At 44.1% G+C, this 19,963-nt stretch overlaps 1 protein-coding gene across 1 annotated transcript in view; it reads right to left on the bottom strand.

The window, feature by feature from the left end:
• Positions 1–16,916, bottom strand: part of SGK1 (serum/glucocorticoid regulated kinase 1) — a 101,592-nt gene extending 84,676 nt beyond the window's left edge. The window contains exon 1 of the mRNA XM_077352254.1: positions 16,645–16,916. Coding sequence (XP_077208369.1) covers positions 16,645–16,713 — 69 coding nt within the window. The 5' untranslated portion in view covers positions 16,714–16,916. The remainder of the gene's footprint in view (positions 1–16,644) is intronic.
• Between the last annotated feature and the right edge of the window lie 3,047 nt (positions 16,917–19,963).

The following is a 19,963-nucleotide window of genomic DNA, read 5'->3' as shown; positions in this document are numbered from 1 at the left end:
TGTGCATAGTCCGTATACATATGTGCCATGTGTGCAGTGCAATGTATTGATGTATGCATAGGAACAATACATACCAGTATCTGCAACAAGACTATTAGGGAATGTTGCCCCACAGGCAAACACAGATTTAGTTATAGGAAGCAATTTAGGAGTGAACTCATGTTTTACTTTGCTTGCTTGAAAGCTTTAGATTAACTTCAACTTCTGAAACTGCTCCCTACATGTTCTGTTGGCAAATAACTGTAAACCACTGCCTTTCTACACCTCAGGCAAGCCGGTCAAAACTGGGAGTCAGGCTGGCAGATGATAAGAGCCAATAATCCACAGTCAGCTCAGGAATTAATTTGAAGCAATGGTCTCCTCAAGGCCATCTTTTCTGCTCCACTAATCTGGTTAGGAGCCAAAGTAAAAGGTGGATGTGATGAACAAATCCACCTGCCAGGAAGAAAGCCAAACTGAGATATATTTCCCCCCTGAGAGGATTAGGGAAGGGACAGAGTACATAAACTAGAGACTCAAGGAGGAACCAGCACTAAAAGCATTAAAGGACACATTCAACAACACTGTAAATCAAAGCTACAAACCTAGTCATTAAAAGTGTAGCTATTCCACACCAACCCCAGGGGAAACATAACCACTGACATTATTCACCAATGAGCCTTTGTCAAAATGCAACATACGGACCATAAGATAAACAGCAGGCCCAAAATAATAATGAGCAGAGAGGCTACTGTTCTTCCCAGAGGGCTCTGTTGACTCCTTTTCAGCAGGGTTTAGACTGACTTGTTAATCTTAATAACCCTGCTCTCAGCGTTGTGTTTCTGAAACACACAAAAAAATATTAGGCTAAAAAAAAAAAACCAACCTCAGATTGTTTTTTGAATGCTTACACCTACTTTCCTTTAGGTGGGTGGCTTTGCAGGTCCCAGTTCCCCCTCAGTCCCTGGGAGCGTAGGAAGGGCTCCCACTGGGCCCACAAAGGCCTGACCCATTCTTTTTCAGAGTGGCCAAGGCTTCCGGGGGCGGAGGGCCAGCTTAGAGCCGCACCCCTCCCTTCAACCTGGGAAGCGTCAGCAATGCTGAGAAAGGTCGCACTGGGCCTCTGGGGGCCTAGGGGGAGCCCTGGGAGGACCCAGCTCCACCCAGTCCCTGGGAGCCTCGGTAACGCCCATCTTTATTTCTATGTGAATAGTCACTCTTTTCATATTAAGGGAAATGGAATCCAGCTTTGTTTGAGTCAGTGAACCTGACTTGAGAGCAAACTGTGGAAGGAGAAAAAATGCCTGAACCAAAAGCCATGTGTCTGGGTAAAGAAAGTAAACACTAACACCCTAAGGTTCTTTCAAATTACCACGGAACCACATATTTTTGTAGCAATAATTCTCAGTGCTTGCCTTGGGAAGAGCACCCAAGGTATAACAATCTGTGCCTTAGCCCTGAGGGGAAAGTAGCTATTACTTAGTTACTTTCCTGTGGGGACAAGATTACTGATAAACATGGTGACCATCTCTAGTTTGAGAATAAATGTTTAGAATAGAGATCCAGATAAATGCTTGACACCTCTGAAAGTAAAATAGTGGTGGATCCATCCTAATGGTGGAATCTGATGCTGTGCTTTTTAGTAGGCTGGGAGGGAGGGGTAGGATGTGACTGGTTACCCAACACAAGTGCTTATCTTTTTCCTTTTCAATCAGTTTGGAATACATTTTTAAAAGGACTTGATCCAGATGAAAGTGGACACCTGAGTGAATTAACTGAGGCAAGTCTCTTTAGGGAGGAGCATGTTTATGCAAGAAAGTTGTTAAGAATCTCAAATCTATTGATGGCTTTTGAAATGCTGCAATTGCTGCAGGCCTAGCTAGACAGACCAAACAGTCCTGGTGGAACTTCTGTGTTTATTCGCATTTACAAGCAGTGTAGATAAGCAGCCAGAATGTAGCCAGTCAGAGTTAAAGATGCATGGAATTCCTTGGGAAAGTCATTAGGGAATGCTTGCCTTACAGCTGTGGTTGCGTCTGTTCTTCTCCACCACAGTTGCCCTCCAGATACTAGTTGGTATTCATGAGATGCTCTTTACAGATTCTCTTTGAACCCATTCTTCAGCAAAGGCAGCCAGATATTTCACAGTGTTTATTCCTGCCTGTTCCCAGTAAAAATAAATGTGATATCTCTCATTTGAAGAACTGGCTGAACACAAACAACCCAGCCCAAGGTCAAGTTCTGTTGATTTCTAGAAGGTGGAATGGGCAGGGGCTTAAAGTACTTTCTGGTGGGCCAAACATGACCCAACTAAAGGTCAGACTAAAGGAATTACTTCATTTGCCATGTTCAGAGCTCCTAAATATTTTGGCTTTACAAATGGAAACTATGCAGGGGCCAGATTCAGAGTAGGGCAGTTGGTAAGATTACCAAGTTGACGTTGGGAAGTTCCTGGAGATTTGGGGGTTGGACCCCCTGGAAGCTGGGGTTGGGTAGGGAAGGATCTCAGCAGGTCATATTGCTACAGAGTCCATTCTCCAAAGCAGCCATTTTCTCCATGGGAAAACTGGAGATCAGTTATAATTCCAGGCCCCATCTGCAGGTTGGCAACTCTAAGAGGTGGTAATCCTTTCTCCCATACCACTTTCCCAACCTGAACTTCAGCAAAATGGTACAGAAAGAAAGAGTTAACCTCCCCGCAGGTTCCCACGTGGCCGGGGTTTTTGTTGTTTGCTTGTTTTGTTTTACAAAGGAAAAAGGCTGGAGAGCTCTATCTCATCTATTTCGGTGGATGAGATAAATTTTACAGCCCTGCCTCAAACATTGGTAGGTGCAACAGGCAGACTTGTGCATGGGCAATTCTAGTGAGATCTTCTGGGTAGAACAAAGGAGTGGTTTTGCAAAGAGGCAAGAGTGGAGGGGGAGGAAGAAGAAGAAGAAGAGTTGGTTCTTATATGCCACTTTTCCCTACCCGAAGGAGGCTCAAAGCGGCTTACAGTCGCCTTCCCATTCCTCTCCCCACAACAGACACCCTGTGGGGTGGGTGAGGCTGAGAGAGCACTGATATCACTGCCCGGTCAGAACAGTTTTATCAGTGCCGTGGCGAGCCCAAGGTCACCCAGCTGGTTTGCATGTGGGGGAGTGCAGAATCGAACCTGGCATGCCAGATTACAAGTCCGCACTCCTAACCACTACACCAAACTGGAGGCATTTCCATCAGTGGTTTTCAGAGTTAAGAAAGACATGTATAGCAGAGAAGTGTATGCACACATGCAGATACATGCTTGGGCTTACTTTCATTTGGAGAAAGATAGTAATTCAGTCTTTAATTTCTTTTTTAACACACACCTTGCAAGCTAAGAGGATATGGGGAGCTGCCACACAGGTCCATTTTTGAAAAAGCTGACCATTCTACCTTCTAGATAGGGGCAACAAAGCTCTACTCCCCCTGGTCAACAAAGCAATGATCTCTTAGGGCCATTTCGCACGGCTTCAAAATAGCACAATGGTTGCTGATTGGAAACGCTACTAATTTGCCATAACCCACGACGTCGTAGACAATCTGCAACAATCCTGAAACCGACCCGCAAAAAGCGCTTCGTTGTAGCGCTTTCAGGGGAATCCAGAAAAGTGGATTCACCCTCCGGATAGCGATACACTCCTGCAACCAATCTGCAACAATAGCGCTAAAGACCTGTGCGTTACCATTGTTGCGGGTTCTTCAAAGTCCCTCCTCCTGAGCCTGTCCTCCAAACTTCCGGCGAAGCGATCGCCATTTTTTTTTCTCCGAGCGAGCGGGGATAAACGCACCAGCGAGCCTCTTTCTGTTTAGAGGCTTCCCTGGCTTCAGTCCTTCACCTTTAGTCACTAAGCACAAACCACATAAAAGCCCGTTTGCTGAAATAAAGTCCCTTTATTTTTTACACATTAATTCAGCTGAAAATCGGGCCCGTGAGAGGGGGGGGGATTTTTTTTTTATCACTCGAGGCAGCGTGCCAACGATCATACGATCAAACGACAGCTCACATTAGGCAGCTGGATGGGTCTCTCCGTTGCAACGAATCTACCTAGATTCGTTGCTATGGGTCTGTTTTTTTTTTTAAAAACCTTTCTTAAAGGGAAAGGGGCTGTTTGGGAGCATGCTAACGGCTGCCCATTGGCTGCTTGACGGCCAGGGGCGGGACGAGCTTGGCAATAGCGCTTCCTTTCTAGCGATTTCTGCCGAGACCGGAAGCCTGTGGGAAACGCTGAAAAACGCAACTGATTCCACTACAAAGGCAGGTATGCATAACGACGAATTCCACTATTTTAAATGGCGATTTTTCATTCCGCAAACAATTTGCAACAAAGATCCCCGTGCGAAAAGGCCCTTAGTCATCAAACAATGAAAGCTAGTTTAATGTCCTGCCCAAGAGGAGATGCCTTGCTGGGTTAAAACTTGCTGGACAGTTGGATTCTAAAGGTGCTTTCACACACCCCAAATAGCACACATTCAATCCACTTTCAATGCACATTGCAACAGGATTTCGCTGTGTGAAATGGCAACATCCACTTGCAAATGGTTGGTGAAGTGTACTAAAATGCTGTTATTTAGCATGCATGAAAATGCCCTAAGTAAGCATGCAAAGAGTATCATCGAAACCCCTGAGAAAACTGCAGCACTTCAGGCCCACTCTTTTAATCAACATGGCCAGATACCCTTCCCTGCAGGTTCCTGCAAATGACTCTTTCAGAGTGTGTCTGCGGGTGGGGCGAGCACTGATTCCTCCCTTCAGGTGATCTTGCAGCTTGTTTGCCTGCAAGAACAATGCCATGGTCTATTTGACAGTTTGCAGCATAAGCTGTGGAACTGCTCTGGGATTTCATTTTGATGTCCTCTGACCTGACATGCACATGTCTGCCTCAAGGTCTGCAGTTTCAGAATGGCGACCAATGTGAGTTTACAGTAGCAGTGCTGTGCTTATGCTCAAGTAGGGTTGATGCTCAACAGAGGGTTGGCAGGTCCAGGTTGGTCAATAACTGGAAAATCTGGGGATGGAACTGGGAGGGTGTAGGATTTGCAGTGGAGGGACCTCAATGGAGTATAATGCTATGGAGTCCAACCTCCACAGTAGCCATTTTATCCTGGAGAACTGATCTCTTCAGATGACCTGTAATTCCAGGGGGACCAGGGGACTGGTATCCCTAAAAATGCCAATCCCCTTCCTGGTGCTAACACAGATGACTAATCATCTCAAACCATATCATACCTTGAATCAGAGGGAGAATGGAGGCAGCAAAGGAGCAGCCTTAAGATGAATTGCAGAGAAGGAAGAAGAGTCAAACTGGCTCTCAGGGAATCTTGTTACTAGCATTTGCCAACTCAGGAGGCATATAAGCCTAATCAGGACTAAAGACCTAACTGAAAGTAGGTAAGAGACAGAGGAAATGGACACAGGAGAGAGGAAATATTTTTAAAAACAGGAGAATAAAACATCAAGCATACTACTAATGTCCCTGCCCTAGCAAGACCAAAATGGTCATTCTATCACTACTAAATATTATGCAAGGGAAGTGCTCCCTTTATTGTTTGAGTATTTAAAAAAAACTAGCCTATGTATTTTTATAGATTTCAGATTTTTCTGCACACCTGAGGCATTTGCCAGGTTTGTCAAAATATCCATATTGTCTGTTCACTGCTTCAAAGTGCACTCCCCACAAGTACCTCTGCCTGCCTAGCTATTGGAGGTATCTAAGAGAGCAATATGCCCACCTTCTGTCCGTGATGCTAGGGAGGGTTTGCCAGTGCAATTTATGCACTGGCAAGAAAAGGACTTATGGTTCTTTGGCTGCTGATGATCCATTTCCAATCTAGTCTTCAGGACAGAGCAAGTTGTCATCCCTCCTCTACAGAGTTCTCACATTCCCTCCTGGTTTTGTGTCCTTTATTCAGTTCATTTACACCTTGCCTTTGGGACCCAAAGCAGCTTAAATGATTTCCTCTCTTCCATTTTACCTGTGAGGGAGGTTAGTCTGAGAGTGTGTGACTGGCTCAACCAAGGTCACCCAGTGAGCTTCCATGGCATGAGTGGAGATTTGAACCTGGGTCTTGTAAGGCCTGACACTTGTAACCCCCACATCACACTGGCTTTGAGACTTTGGAAAACATGCTCCACTTTTTCATCCACTGTTTGTCTGATGCTCATGGTCCATTGTGTGTCTGTTTTAAACAAACATTCATGACAATGTCTAACTGGGGATGTTGTTAATTTCTCTGTATTCCTCATTTCACCTGCTTTTCACCCCCTATCTCTTAGCCCATGGGACACCTAAAGCATATGCCCTGCTTAGCACAGGGGATTAAAGGGATTCTTCTAAGTCTGATCTAAAGAGATGCTGGTTTACTTTCCCTAGTAGCAGTTAAACTTCAATGAGTCCATGGCTTGGTCTCAGAAAAACCCTCTGCATTTTATTTGGATTGTAGCTCACTAGATTTTTACTCTTTGGGAATATGTTTTAAATGTTATTCACTATACACAAGGAACAAAAAAGAATGCCTCTACTTTTATAGCTCTAGATATTTAAAAAAATAGGCAACTGTCCCAGATCTTGCTGGCATTTTTCAGATTTTTCTCTCCTTCTCCCATGCGAAAAGCCATTATCATCCTAAAGAGGCTCATTCGCACAGGATTCTTGGATCTGTTCCTGGCTCTGTAGAAGTAATATTGCAAGAAGCAGAATGTAAAGCATCCCTCTGATGATTTATACTAGAAATAGCACTTAAGCCACATAAAGTCAGGTCCAAGTGTTTCTTTAAGGGAATTAAATACTGTTCTTGTGCTTCAGTATGCAGTTAACAAAGAAGCAAATAATTTGGTCCACTTCCGAAGTTGCCTCCTTCACTCAAACACGGTCTTGAGTTTACTCCTCACTTCCAGGGATGCTGCTGCTTGCAGGTTTCTTTTTCTAATTTGCATGCCAGTCAATATTTTGAGACAGGCCAAGCCCCAGAAATGGCTTTTAGTGGAGGAGATAAGGTGACAGGCCATGGCTGGGCAGGGCCACATACTTTGCATGCAGAAGGTCCTAGGATTCTTTCACTGTTTCCTGGAAAATGCCTTTATTCCAAATTTCTCTAATTATTTATCATTCTAGCCTTTATCAGACTAATACATAACTGTTCTCTGTGGGGAACTCCTCTCCCACAGGCTGTTCCCTGTCTGGTCATGATACCCCCTTCCCCAGGCTTTCCTCCCTACCAGGACCTTAAGCAACTCAGGTGGCTATTTTCAATCATGAAAACAGTGCAGTGGCAAAGAGGTCAAGTCTTTTCCCTTAAGTCACAATCCTTAGTACCCCCCCCCCCCCCCCATTTTGTGTAGCTGCTATCAGACCAAATAAAATATCTGGAGTTCCAGTAAATAACTGTAGTGTCACTTTGTCCTGATGGAGTCCTTACACTGGGGGAATGTGCATTTACTGCTTCACTTGTCATCTGTTGGTTAGTGAAAACAGACTTCGTAACATTTATGAAACTCCACACATGTCCTTCTTCTCATTCTCTTTTCCTTACTCGGTGTGGTTAGGTGTCACACCAGATTATTTCTTGAAAGTTGAAGTGGTCTGTCACAAGAAGCTGTCCAATAAATGTTTGTGGGCCTTTGAGATGCAAAGGCAAGGGGTAGAATCAAATGGAGGACTTCAAAGCCGCTTTTCATTAAAGGCATTTGACAGCAGTCTGAGCAGATGTAGTGCTACAGATACAAGAAGCAGCGGGATGCCTACATCTCAGGAGCCTCTGCAAATGCATTTCAGCTGTTCCCCATTGTCTATTGACCAGATCCCACTAAGAGAAAAATGAGTGCACTTTTGTCATGCCTTGGTGTCAGATCTCAGAAATCTTATTAGAATCAGATCATGTCACAGAAATGAAAACTTTAAGTTTAAGTAATATAGGAACTCTATTAATAATCTGCCATCCAGCAAACAAACCAAACAAACCAAAGCGCTACAGGGTCAGAAACCCCATGGCCATACGAGTGCAAATAACAAATCACTGGTAGAATTGTCAGATTGCAACCTGTAGTAGTGCAGCAGAGATGTACACAGTCATCATAGCTCCTGCTTATGTCTAGTCTAGGTCCTTTGCCTTCTTTTCCCCCCTTCAGCTTTAGCAAGTAGATTTTGTTTCACATCACAGCATGCAGAGAGTGGCTGATGAGAAGGTCAATGCAGTGGGAGTTACAGTGGCTGTTACACCACCTCAGGATGTTAAAAGGACAGGCTGCAGCCCTTCATTGCAATCTGTCAACCTTTACTGTTGATGCAGAACTCAGCTGAGCTATACCTTCTTTGTCATAAGGCTTGTTAGGTGGCCTTGGGCCAATCATATTCTCTCTCTCTCTCTCTCTGCACTAAGCCCCTTGGAAGAAGGGTGGAGTAAACCTCCAATCAATAGTGTTCTAGGAAGTTTTGAGTTGTTTTTGCATACCGCAGTCCTGGGGGTGGAGCACATTAAATGGCATTTAGGAGATCATGCACCTGGCTTTCTCCTGAAGGATTTCCTCAGCAACTTTCATCCATGTACATGAAAGCAAAAGGTTGTCATGAATGAATGGGGATTGCCTCTAAGCAGCATCCTCAGTCTTTGTCCTGACCTTTTTCCGTACTCTGATTAACCATGGGTGGAAAGAGGAAAGAAAGTTTTGGTGAGGGATTAAGATCAGCTCATCTGAAGTAGAAGCCTGCACACTCCTCTGACTCTCATTTAATGAATCTTGTTAGCAGACCTGGATTTTAACACAGTAGAAGTGTGCAAATAGATAGTTCCTGCTCTTAAATGAAATTTGTTTTTAGTAGATATTGAACAGCAATAACTTTCCATTATATAGCTCTCTTTTTCTGGTTGAACAGTCTATTGACTTTAAGACCTAGACAGGAATGGTATCACCAGAGGCTTTGCGCCAGCTGCAGGCTGGAGTTTGACCCGGGGCAAGTTGCCCTGCCTCTTCCTGCTCCTGCATGGGGGAGCATTTGGCCTGGTGCACCTCATCCACCCCGGATTTGTGCTCCGGGAGCAGCAAAATTCCTAGTGAAGAAATGGTTAGAGAGTAGCCCTGTGGGTTTGCAGTGGAAAAGCTAGATTGGAATACAGGAGCACCTTAGAAAACAACAACGTTTTGACTCTATACGTTTTCCAGAGTCCAAGCTCTTTTCTTCAGATATTGTCAGCTTTGACTCGTGAGAGCTTATACTCCAAAAATCTTATTGGTCTCAAGGTACTAACGGACTCAAATCTAACTAGATTGCCAGTATCACTGTCATTGAAGCTAAGTGGAGCCCAGCTGATCCCATGATGATCTCAGCCGGCCCAAGGGAAATGTGGAACTAGGAAGAGAGCACTCTGGGCACAAACTGGCAGAGTGGCAGTTATTCAAAGTGTAACCATGCCCCAGTTGGTACAATTTTGTTAGTGCAGCTTCAGTGACAAACTATGTTGAGCTATGGATTCTAGGTGAGATCCAGCCTCAAATTCCCCCTCCACAGGCTCTGCCCACAGATGTCCAGGAATTCCATAGGGTAGAGGTGGGTAACTTAGTAGCTACTGGTTTACAAGACAGTAGAGTTGTTTTATTAAGGGAGTCACCTCAGAACTGCCAGACATAAGTGAAACCCACAGATTTAGAATATGAATAGACCTCCTTCAAAACTGGCTCTTTCATAATTGAAAAGGTTCTGATAGCAACTTGGTGGTATAAATTCTTGTCTGCATTCTTGAATTGAACAATACTGGGCTTGATACTTGGTCCTTCTATAGGTATAGCTCAAGCTATACCTCACCACCAACTCCACGTGTCCAAAGCTGACAAAGTGGGTGTTCAAACTAGGTAAAAAGTGACATGAAATCTCCTTTTGAATTAGTGCTTCTAGTAACTAAAGTGGCTTAAAATTTCATCCCTAAGCATAAAGCGTTTATCTTTACTCTTCATCTTCTCAGTAAAATCAAGCATAGCTAGATAGGTCCCAAATTTGCTGAAAAATCTTCCAATGTGACAGTATGAAGCCAGTAGTAGGGAAGTCAGTCACAAGAAAGCAAAGCACACTAACAATTTACTGTAACTGGGACTGCTTTTCTTGCTCATTCTAGAACAGGGACTCCAATAACTCAATTCAATTAGCAGTTCCTTTCTTCTACCTAAAACTACTAGATGTCCACATACCTTTGTTTGCATCATGTTTGAAAAGGCACACGCAGAGAAGGGCAATACATTCAAGATTACTGCTTCAGGGTGCATATAAATTATGAACTGCATATTATTTCTCTTACAATCTTATGCATATGGTTTCAAACAACATGAAATGGCATACATTTATTTCCTTTAAAAACGCAGCCTGCTTGCTGAAGTAGATTTTATTGCTTACCTCAGATAGTTTTTTGTTCATTTCATCTCTGATCCAAAGCTGTTCAGAAGTAGAAAGGGAACAGTGGAAGCCATTTCTATAAATACAGCATTACATAATTCTCAATTTAAAATGATGCACCGTGTATCTCTGTATTGGATTATGTGCAGCCAGCCTCTCATTTCAAGTCATGTCACCGGTCCCTGGGTGAGAGTCAACACTATGTTGACTGAATTTGAATCTCCATCTTTCCATGGAAGCTTACTAAGTGACCTTGGGACAGTCATTTTTTCGCCTTTAGCCTATCTTGACAGGGTTGTGGTTGTGAAAATAAGTGGAGAAGGGGTAACAAAGTTGTAAGCTGCTTTAGAAGAAGAAGAGTTGGTTCTTATATGCCACTTTTCCCTACCCGAAGGAGGCTCAAAGCGGCTTACAGTCGCCTTCCCATTCCTCTCCCCACAACAGACACCCTCTGAGGTGGATGAGGCTGAGAGAGCCCTGATATCGCTGCTCGGTCAGAACAGTTTTATCAGTGCCGTGGCGAGCCCAAGGTCACCCAGCTGGCTGCATGTGGGGAAGCGCAGAATCGAACCTGGCATGCCAGATTAGAAGTCCGCACTCCTAACCACTACACTAAACTGGCTCTTTAGGGCTTCACTGAAGCAAAAAGCTGGATATAATAACTAAATAAATATAGCATTTGCTCTCTGTTATGACTGCATTCATATTGTACTGGCGTGCTAATGCTACATGGGCAGGAATCAGTAGATGTGGCATCCTAACTCAGGGGTAAGTGCTGTTTACATGTATTGCTTTTAAACTGGTCTAATATTTAGCTCCTATCTTAAGAGTATTGTAGAAGAAGGATTGGTTTTTATACTCTGCTTTTTACTACCTGAAGGACTCTCAAAGCGGCTTACAATTACCTTCCCTTCCACAGAAAGCACCTTGTGAGGTAGGCAGGACCGAGAGAGTTCTGAGAAAACTGTGACTGGTTAAGGGTCACCCAGCTGGCTGCATGTGGAGCACTTGGAGGAGGGCAGGATGCTGTTTCCATTGGCTGCAGAGGAGAGGACACGCAGTAATGGGTTTAAACTACAAGTACAATGATATAGGCTAGATATCAGGAAAAATTTTTTCACAGTCAGAGTAGTTCAGCAGTGGAATAGGCTGCCTAAGGAGGTGGTGAGCTCCCCCTCACTGGCAGTCTTCAAGCAGAGGTTGGATACACACTTTTCTTGGATGCTTTAGGATGCTTTGGACTGATCCTGCGTTGAGCAGGGGGTTGGACTAGATGGCCTGTATGGCCCCTTCCAACTCTATGATTCTATGATTCTAAGACTGGAGAGTCAAACCTGATTCCCCAGATTGGAGGCCACCGCTCTTAAACACTACACCAAGCTGCCTCTCAGACTGCGAATGTCCCGTGGGATTTTCCTCATCAAGATTATACAATGGGATGTATCAGATACGATTTACACACAGTCAAGTTATTTGTATGGAAGTTGCAATGGTTGCCTTTCCCCTTTGTGTGTGCTGCACACCTTATGACCATAAACAAAGCACCACTTAACATTAAAGAGATCAGGTAACTACGTTAAAATATTAAACTTCACCAAAATAATGTATTTTGCTATTTGATTTGATTCAGATGATGCATCAACATGCAGCACTGATAGCAAAAACTCAGCCAACAGGCATCTTTCCCATGAGGTATAATAATCACAGTTCTAACAAGTGAAAAATCACTTGATCCTAAGGGAGAACTGAACTGGTCAGATGGCCAGCCTAGATAGAAGGGTTAGGCTTATTCAGTCAGCTCATTTATTTGTATAAAACTATTGATTGTCACAGAAGTGCTTGATTATTAAGGTGATGGAGTGGAATTCGTGAATGCTGTTAACTGCTTGTTGTTTTACCCTGGTTTTCTTTTTGTGTCTGGGTAGATTAGCTTCCCTCAGCAGTCTTCACAACAGTCGGTCCTCTCACTGTATATGTTCACAAGGAACAGAACAGTAGCTCTAGCTGCTACTGGGGATTGGCAGGTTTGTCAAAGGACTTGGGCCGATCCACAACCCAGACAAAGGCATACAGTTTTCATGTCTCACACAGAACTGGTTTCAACAAGAGATAGGAGCTAACGTTCAGCACATTCCTATCAAAATTAATGTCATTTTGAAAGCACGCTGGCTGGAATACACTCCAAGTTTTCCAGGTTTTCAAACTCTTATTATCCCACAATTTGGATTTATGACAGTCAGTGTAATATAGGATCAGACATGAGTAGGGAGACATAGACTGAGAGCCTCAGCTGCTATGAAACTGACTGGATGATGAGGAGTCAGTTTCCCACTACAATCTATTTCACAAGGGTATTGGATGAAAAAATAGAGAGGAAACTACCAATGCTGTTCTGAATTCCTTGAAGCAAGGATGGAATCAAAATCAAAGACTGGAACTTTTCCAGTTACAATTATGGGATCTTCACTGCAAAGAGTCACTTACTGTCTAAAAATCCTCTAGTATGAAGTCACCTAAAAATTCATTTAATGGATAAAAGTGACTAGACCCAGGATTACTAAATTCAGACTTTCTCAAGATTTGGTCTCTTCCAAGTAAGTTCACTTTGACCGTTTCCACACTGGGAACTTTGCTGCCCCAGCTCCCACGTGGGAGCACAAATCCAGGGTAGACGAGATGCACTGGGCCAAATGCTCCCCTGTGCAGGAGCAGGAAGAAGCAGAGCAACCTGCCCCGCTCAAACTCCAGCCTGCAGCTAAGCATGAAGCCTCCAGTGTGGAAACAGTCTTTTATGATATCCATTCTTTAGTGGTTGTTTTATTTCCCATGAGTCCTTTTTGTGAATTGTCTCGATGGTTCCCTAGGACATATGTGCTCTAGCTGTCATGTTCTCATTTATAGGTTTGGCAAAGTTCATTATATGACTGGCCAACTGTAAATAGTTTGGATTCTGTAGCCACCTTATAGGTTAGCTTCTGCAACCAAAGTCTGCCATCCCTGTATTATTTGCAGATCTAGAAAGAACTCTGGCTGTCATGGGCTTGTTTGGTATGTCTGACTTGTATGTTAGCTAGAATATTTCATTTCCCCATATCACTCATGACAATAACACCTACCTGTCTCTGGCACAACAGATAAACCACACCTTTCTTACAGTACGGCACATTTGAATGCTTAGATGGAACTCAGAAGGTGATTCCCTCATCCTTGTGTCTTGGCAGCTATGAGCATTCTCTGGAGATAGTTTTCTTCATTAAAACATTTTCAAAGTGCAATCTAATTAATTGTAAGGAACACTCGTAATAAGTATAAACTTTTTGATATTCACCTGTATGCTAAAACTGAAAATGGATCAGAATCACAAATATACATTTTGGTTTGAGGAAATTCTGCAGCTAGGAGTGTTAGACCATATTTCAGTGGGACAAGTAGAGATTTCAATGTGGGGAGGCACAGGGAAATATCTACAGCAAGGTTTAATGTGACCAAAGCTCTTTTCTTGTGGCTACTTTGTTTATCATGTGATAACTGCAAAAAGGACAGTCCACGCAGGACAGTCACCCCTGTGATTTTACAGCAAAAATAGAATTTGGCATCTGCACCAAAATATCCCATACATTTAACTCTTCATAGCAATTGAGTGCTCACTATTGGGTTTCTGCCCATTACAGGTGCCAGAGTCATATTGCTCAAAGCAAGGGAGCTTGTGCCATGTGTCAATTAGTGTTGCTATACACATTTGAGCTTTGCATAGCATGCTCCTACATCTGGCATTTCATGGCCATTCATATGATTATTTAAGCTTTGTTCTCTCTCTCTGCCCGATTATGCACGGGATGGCAGTGCTGGGCTAGCGTTCGCACGTCAGTGGGGCAAATCCCCACAGATGCACGATGTTGCTGTCAGCCCAGCCCCCACTCAGTCCTGGCAATAGGGCCTCTGATGTCCCATGGGAAGGGAATGCTGATTTTTCAGCATTCTTTTCCTTACCATGGGTGCCACTGGTGCCCATGCTGGGCCGGGCCCATGTATACCTGTGTCCCTGAAGGGACACAAAATGCCCCGTTTGGCTTTGCAGCATCGCAGGGCCACAAGGGGCATTTGTTGACCTCCATGAAGGTTTCGTAGTGTTGCCACGCTACTCCATCTTTGTGCAGGGACACATCCCACCCCTCTGCTGTCGCCGTCACACAGCACGGGGGAACCTGACTGCCCTAGAGTTGTGTGTGCGCACACAAAGCTCAGGGGATTTTGGTCCCTTTGCATACATGGGAAGCATGTTGCCCCACTGCATTTAACAGTGCATAATAGGCCTCTCTCACTCGCTGTATAGTTAGTTACATATATATCTGCCAATGTAAAACTTGAATAGAAGAAGAACCCAGCAACTGCATGAAAAGGTTTCTGGTTCATGAAAGCTTATGTCACAATAACTCTATTAGCATTTAAAGTGTCATAAGACTCAATCTTTTTTTCTTTTCTTTTTTTTACATAGAACCAGAGAATCTTGATATATAACAGACCATTGGAGTGGGAAGAACAGATCATATCATCTACTTTACAGACAGGGGACTCTCTCCAGTCTGCCATTTGATGCATTGAGAGTGTTTTCCTCTGCTTATCATTCAGAGCTCCTAATTTATGCTATGGGAGTTTAGGGGAGCTGAGCAGAGGTACTCTCTGTTCAACAGCTGGATTAAACAAAGTGTCATTTTCCATTATATAAAGCAGAGAAAAAGGTGAATGGGAATGGATGGATGAATGAATGAATGAGTGAACAAAGTAGCATGCACAATTTTACTCCCATTCATTAAAAAGAATCTCTAGTTCCAATCATTCAGAAAAAAAAAATTCACCAAGGGACTAGGTAACACCTGCTCCATCTGCCATACACAGTCATTCGTGTTCCAGCCTTATTTTTTAATATATATAAATACCAGTATTTCCACCACAAAGGACATTTGTTGCTGGTCAATTAGCAGCATTTGTTGGGTTGGAGGATCCCTGAATGACAGTGGATGCTGCTGAAGTACTAATACAGAACTATTTATAGGCACCTGTGTACAAGCGCGCATAGAAACAAACACACATAGCTCCATAATGGCATAATCAGCCAAGTACCACACTAAGGCACCTTCTGTTTCATCCACAATAAGCTGCAATTATTTTGACATACCAAATGAAGCAAAAGATATGAGAAGGACTCAGGGATTTCAGAGAAGTGACTATTTCATTATTCCATGAAGCAAACTGCCTCTGTTGGGAATGCATTGACATTCAGAGGACGGCTATCGACTACATTATAGACCATGTCACAGTTTCACCGAGCCTGTGAGCAGCTTTCCTGGAGAAGACGATGAATGGAGTGGCTATAATGCAGCACTTTTGGAGATGTGAATGGAAAGGTTGGCGATTGGTCACATTAGGTAGTCATGAGAAAGGGTGACACCCAGCCAAAGGTGCTGTAATGGCTCTGAGCTGTAATCCCAGAACCACTTGTCACTGTCGATACCTCAGCCTTGTATTGACATTCATGTCACAATGCTTTTTCTTTCCCTATCGCTGGCTGGTAGATTAGATCACATTCCCATTTCACAGAAAGAGCAATCGAAGTAGGTCACCAAGTGCTCCCAGTTTCATAGGCGGAATGGACGGGGAAGAGAAAACAAAGAGAGAGACTGGCCAGGGTAAGTTAATAGCTGGATGATTAATATTTTAAAAGCTTTGCTAGGTCAGAGCAAAGGTCTATCCAGTCCAGCATTCTGTTTCTTGCAGTGGCCAGCCAGATGCTTCTCACATGATCATAACTGAGATGAGGAAAGCAACTCCACTTCTGTGTTGCTTGATGCCAGCATTTGAAATTCACAGGTATACTGCTTCTGAGCACAGAGGTTCCATTCTTGCAGTCATGCCTAACTGCTGTTGCAACCAGAGTCCAAACCCCAGTGCTATATGGTGCACCACATCACCTTCCCTGTTTGTGTTCAAAGCTTATAGATGACAGACCATTTGGATATGCACACAAAGCTCTGTGCCATGGTCTCCAAGTGATTGCATACATGCATTCCTCACCAAATAACAATTACCTATTAGCACTGTCACTGTTCACCTTCCCTTTAAAACTGGTACAGTAGTAGGATCCCTCCGTACAGTGTTCAGGCTGTACGATGTCAATGGACAGGACTTAACAAAAAGCCTGACATTCTTTTTCCAACCATAAACACAGCCATGAAAGAACAAAGCGTATGCTAAGAGCATCCTTACCCTCTTTTTGAAAAACTGAAAAGCAGAACACTTCTTGACTGGGAATCCATTCATGTCTTTGTTGACCATTTTCCTCCAGGGAGGCGTCCACAGTGATAGATCCAGGGCAGGTCTTGGTTAGTTAGTGCATCTGTTTCCCTCAGCGTCCCTTCTGGAGATGGTTAATGAAGACAGACTAGCATCGGGAAGGCAGCGGAGACCGAGAAGCTCAGGCAAGATTGAGCTTCCACACATCCATTCTGCTGCACTGGCTACTGCATCAGTGGCGGAGACAGCAGCTGCTGCCTTCCTGGGTCCGTCCCCCCCCCCCGCCCAGCTGCGTTTAAAAAAACACCCCTTTCATTCATCAGCTGAATGGCTGTAAAGCCCGGACAGGTAGCAAATCTCAAGTTGATTAAAGCAAACCGACAGAGGAGGGGTTTTGTTTTGCCTTCTACTGTGTGGCTCTTCCTCCTTCCTCAGCAAAGCAGCCTAGCGGATTCCTTTTGCTCTCCTTCAGGTGATGGTGTGTGATTCACTGCTGCTGGAGACGAGAGATGGGTTGACTGTGCAAGTTCCAGAGGGAGATGCAGTTTAACAACAGCAGCAGCAGCAGCAACAGCCCACAGAGAGAGAGAGAGGGAGGGAGGCAGGGAGGGAGGGAGAGGGGGAGGCATAGGCAGCAGCAGCTGAGCAAAAATAAGAGTGCAAATGATGGAAAGGAGGACTCAGGGCACGGAAAGAGCCCAAGGCAATATGTTTCCCAGGGGAAGCTGATACTGAGAAGCCTTGCATTATAACAAAGGCACCTCAATTCAAATGGGGGCAGAGGGAAGAGCGACCTGGGAGAGAATATGCTATGAATGTTCTTTATAAAGACAATCTATCCTGTTAGTTTTCAGCAAACATAAATGGACAAACAGATCTAATTTGAAAAAAGGTCAACATAGCTCATGTGACAAGATAAAATATATGGGGAAAGGATCCTGAAAGTTTTAAGAAAAAAAAGTGTAGTTTTTTTTTAAACATACATTTTCCACAGTGATGGCATGGGAAGGTGCTTACTATATCTGATGTATTTCGGGAGGGCAAATTTGTTTGCCAGTCCCCAAGTCCATCCCCCACCCGGCATCAGTGTGAAATATGAATAAAGTCGTTCTAAGCTCATGCAGACCATTTGCCTGCTCACTAGTCAGTGATCACACAAGCTGTCTCCACTCGTTTTGGGCCTTTCCAGAAAATGTATATTGAAAATGCGCATTTGTTCTTCGTTTGCTGTGCTTCTCTTTTGGGAATATCATATTTTCCTACTGGGGAAAGTGTTTCTCTCATAAGCAAGCAGATTATCTGCAGCCTGGGGTCAAGCATCTTGGCTCTCTCCTCCATCTCTATATTTCCTCCATGTTGTGACCTTAATGTAGACAGTCTTGGTTAGGTTTTCTTCAGTTTTTTGCAGCTATGGGTCACAGCCACACACTGTTGGATACTGCAGTATTAAGACCCTATTTAATTATTTGCAACTGGTTTGTCTTGTTCACACAGGAAAACTCAGTGGCAAATATAGATGATATCCAGTAGTGTATGGATGCAACCTCAACAACCTCAAATATGCAGATAATACCACTCTAATAGCAGAAAGCAAAGAGGACCTAAAGAGCCTCTTGATGCGGGTGAAGGAGGAGAGTGCAAAAGCTGGTTTGAAACTCAAACTCAAGAAAACGAAGATCATGGCATCCGGCCCTCTGAATTCCTGGCGAATAGATGGGGAAGAAATGGAGGTAGTGACAGATTTTATTTTCCTGGGCTCCAAGATCACTGCAGATGGGGACTGCAGCAAAGAAATTAAAAGACGCTTGCTCCTGGGGAGGAAAGCTATGGCAAATCTAGGGCAGAGTCTGCACTTACTTTGTTTATTCCATTGTCAATCCTGTTGAATTCAGATCAATGAATTTGAACTAGGGTCTTCCTCTTCCCCCCCTCCCCATTGAAACAGGAAAGTGATCTGCACGTGGTTAGGGAGGCTCAGAAGAGGGGGGGGAGGCAAATGGAGACTCTTTCTTTGTTTTCTTGAAGGGGGGGGAGAGAGGATCCAAGAAGTCAGAGGAGGGAGGAAAAAATCCTTCCTTTTCATGAAGGGGGGGGGAGGATCAAAGAAGGCAGAAAAAAAATCCAAGACTGACAGAAGTTGAGAGAAATTAGGGGCTTCTCCTTTAAGATTTGTCACACGACCACCTGTGGCCATCACAGGTTCTCTACCACGGAGGAGAGCCCAGATTCAAAACAATGCGATTTTAAAATATACTGAGGTTTAAAAGCACTCTAAGATATCACACAATAAAGGTAGGGTCACTCCGGATCAATCCTGCTTGCTGCAGAAGGAAAATTTAAATCGCCCCAAATCAAAACGGAAATCGCATTCTGTGTAGAGGGCAGGGACTGAATCGACCTGGGATTGGAATAAAAGCTCCGTGCAGTTTACACCTAGGTATCCCCTGTGCAAGCACCAAATCATGTCTGACCCTTGGGGTGACGCCCTCTAGACAGCATCTTAAAAAGCAGAGCACCCTGCCAACGAAAGTGTGTCTAGTCAAGGCTATGGTCTTCCCAGTTGCAATGTATGGCTGTAAAAGTTGGACCATAAGGAAGGCCGAGCATCAAAGAATTGAGGCTTTTGAACTCTAGTGCTGGAGAAGACTCTTGCGAGTCCCTTGGACTGCAAGGTGAACAAACCGGGCAGTCCTAGAGAAGATCAGCCCGGACTGCTCTTTAGAAGGCCAGATCCTGAAGATGAAACTCAAATACTTTGGCCACTTCATGAGAAGGAAGGACTCCCTGGAGAAGAGCCTAATGCTGGGAGCGATTGAGGGCAACAGAAGAAGGAGATGACAGAGAATGAGGTGGCTGGATGGAGTCACTGAAGCAGTCGGTGTGAGCTTAAATGGACTCCAGGGAATGGTAGAGGATAAGAAGGCCTGGAGGATCATTGTCCATGGGGTCGCGATGGGTCAGACATGACTTCGCAACTAACAACAACAACAACAATGGATGCAACCAAGATCACAGAATCACAGAATCACAGAATCAGAGTTGGAAGGGGCCATACAGGCCATCTAGTCCAACCCCCTGCTCAACGCAGGATCAACCCAAAGCATCCTAAAGCAAATCTAATATATGTGTGTAATATAGCAACCTTGTTGAAACTAAGCAGGTATGGCTTTTGTCAGTGGTTGCATGAAGAATTTCCTATGTAGATTTCAAAGTTCCACGATGGAATAATATAGTAAATAAATAGACCACCCCTACCCATCAGGGAAAGTATAACTGACAAGGCAAAATTGAT

This window comes from Paroedura picta, chromosome 1 (genome assembly GCF_049243985.1).
Source record: "Paroedura picta isolate Pp20150507F chromosome 1, Ppicta_v3.0, whole genome shotgun sequence".
In the NCBI taxonomy this organism is placed as follows: domain Eukaryota; kingdom Metazoa; phylum Chordata; class Lepidosauria; order Squamata; family Gekkonidae; genus Paroedura; species Paroedura picta.
This window is presented reverse-complemented; position numbering and strand designations above follow the sequence as displayed.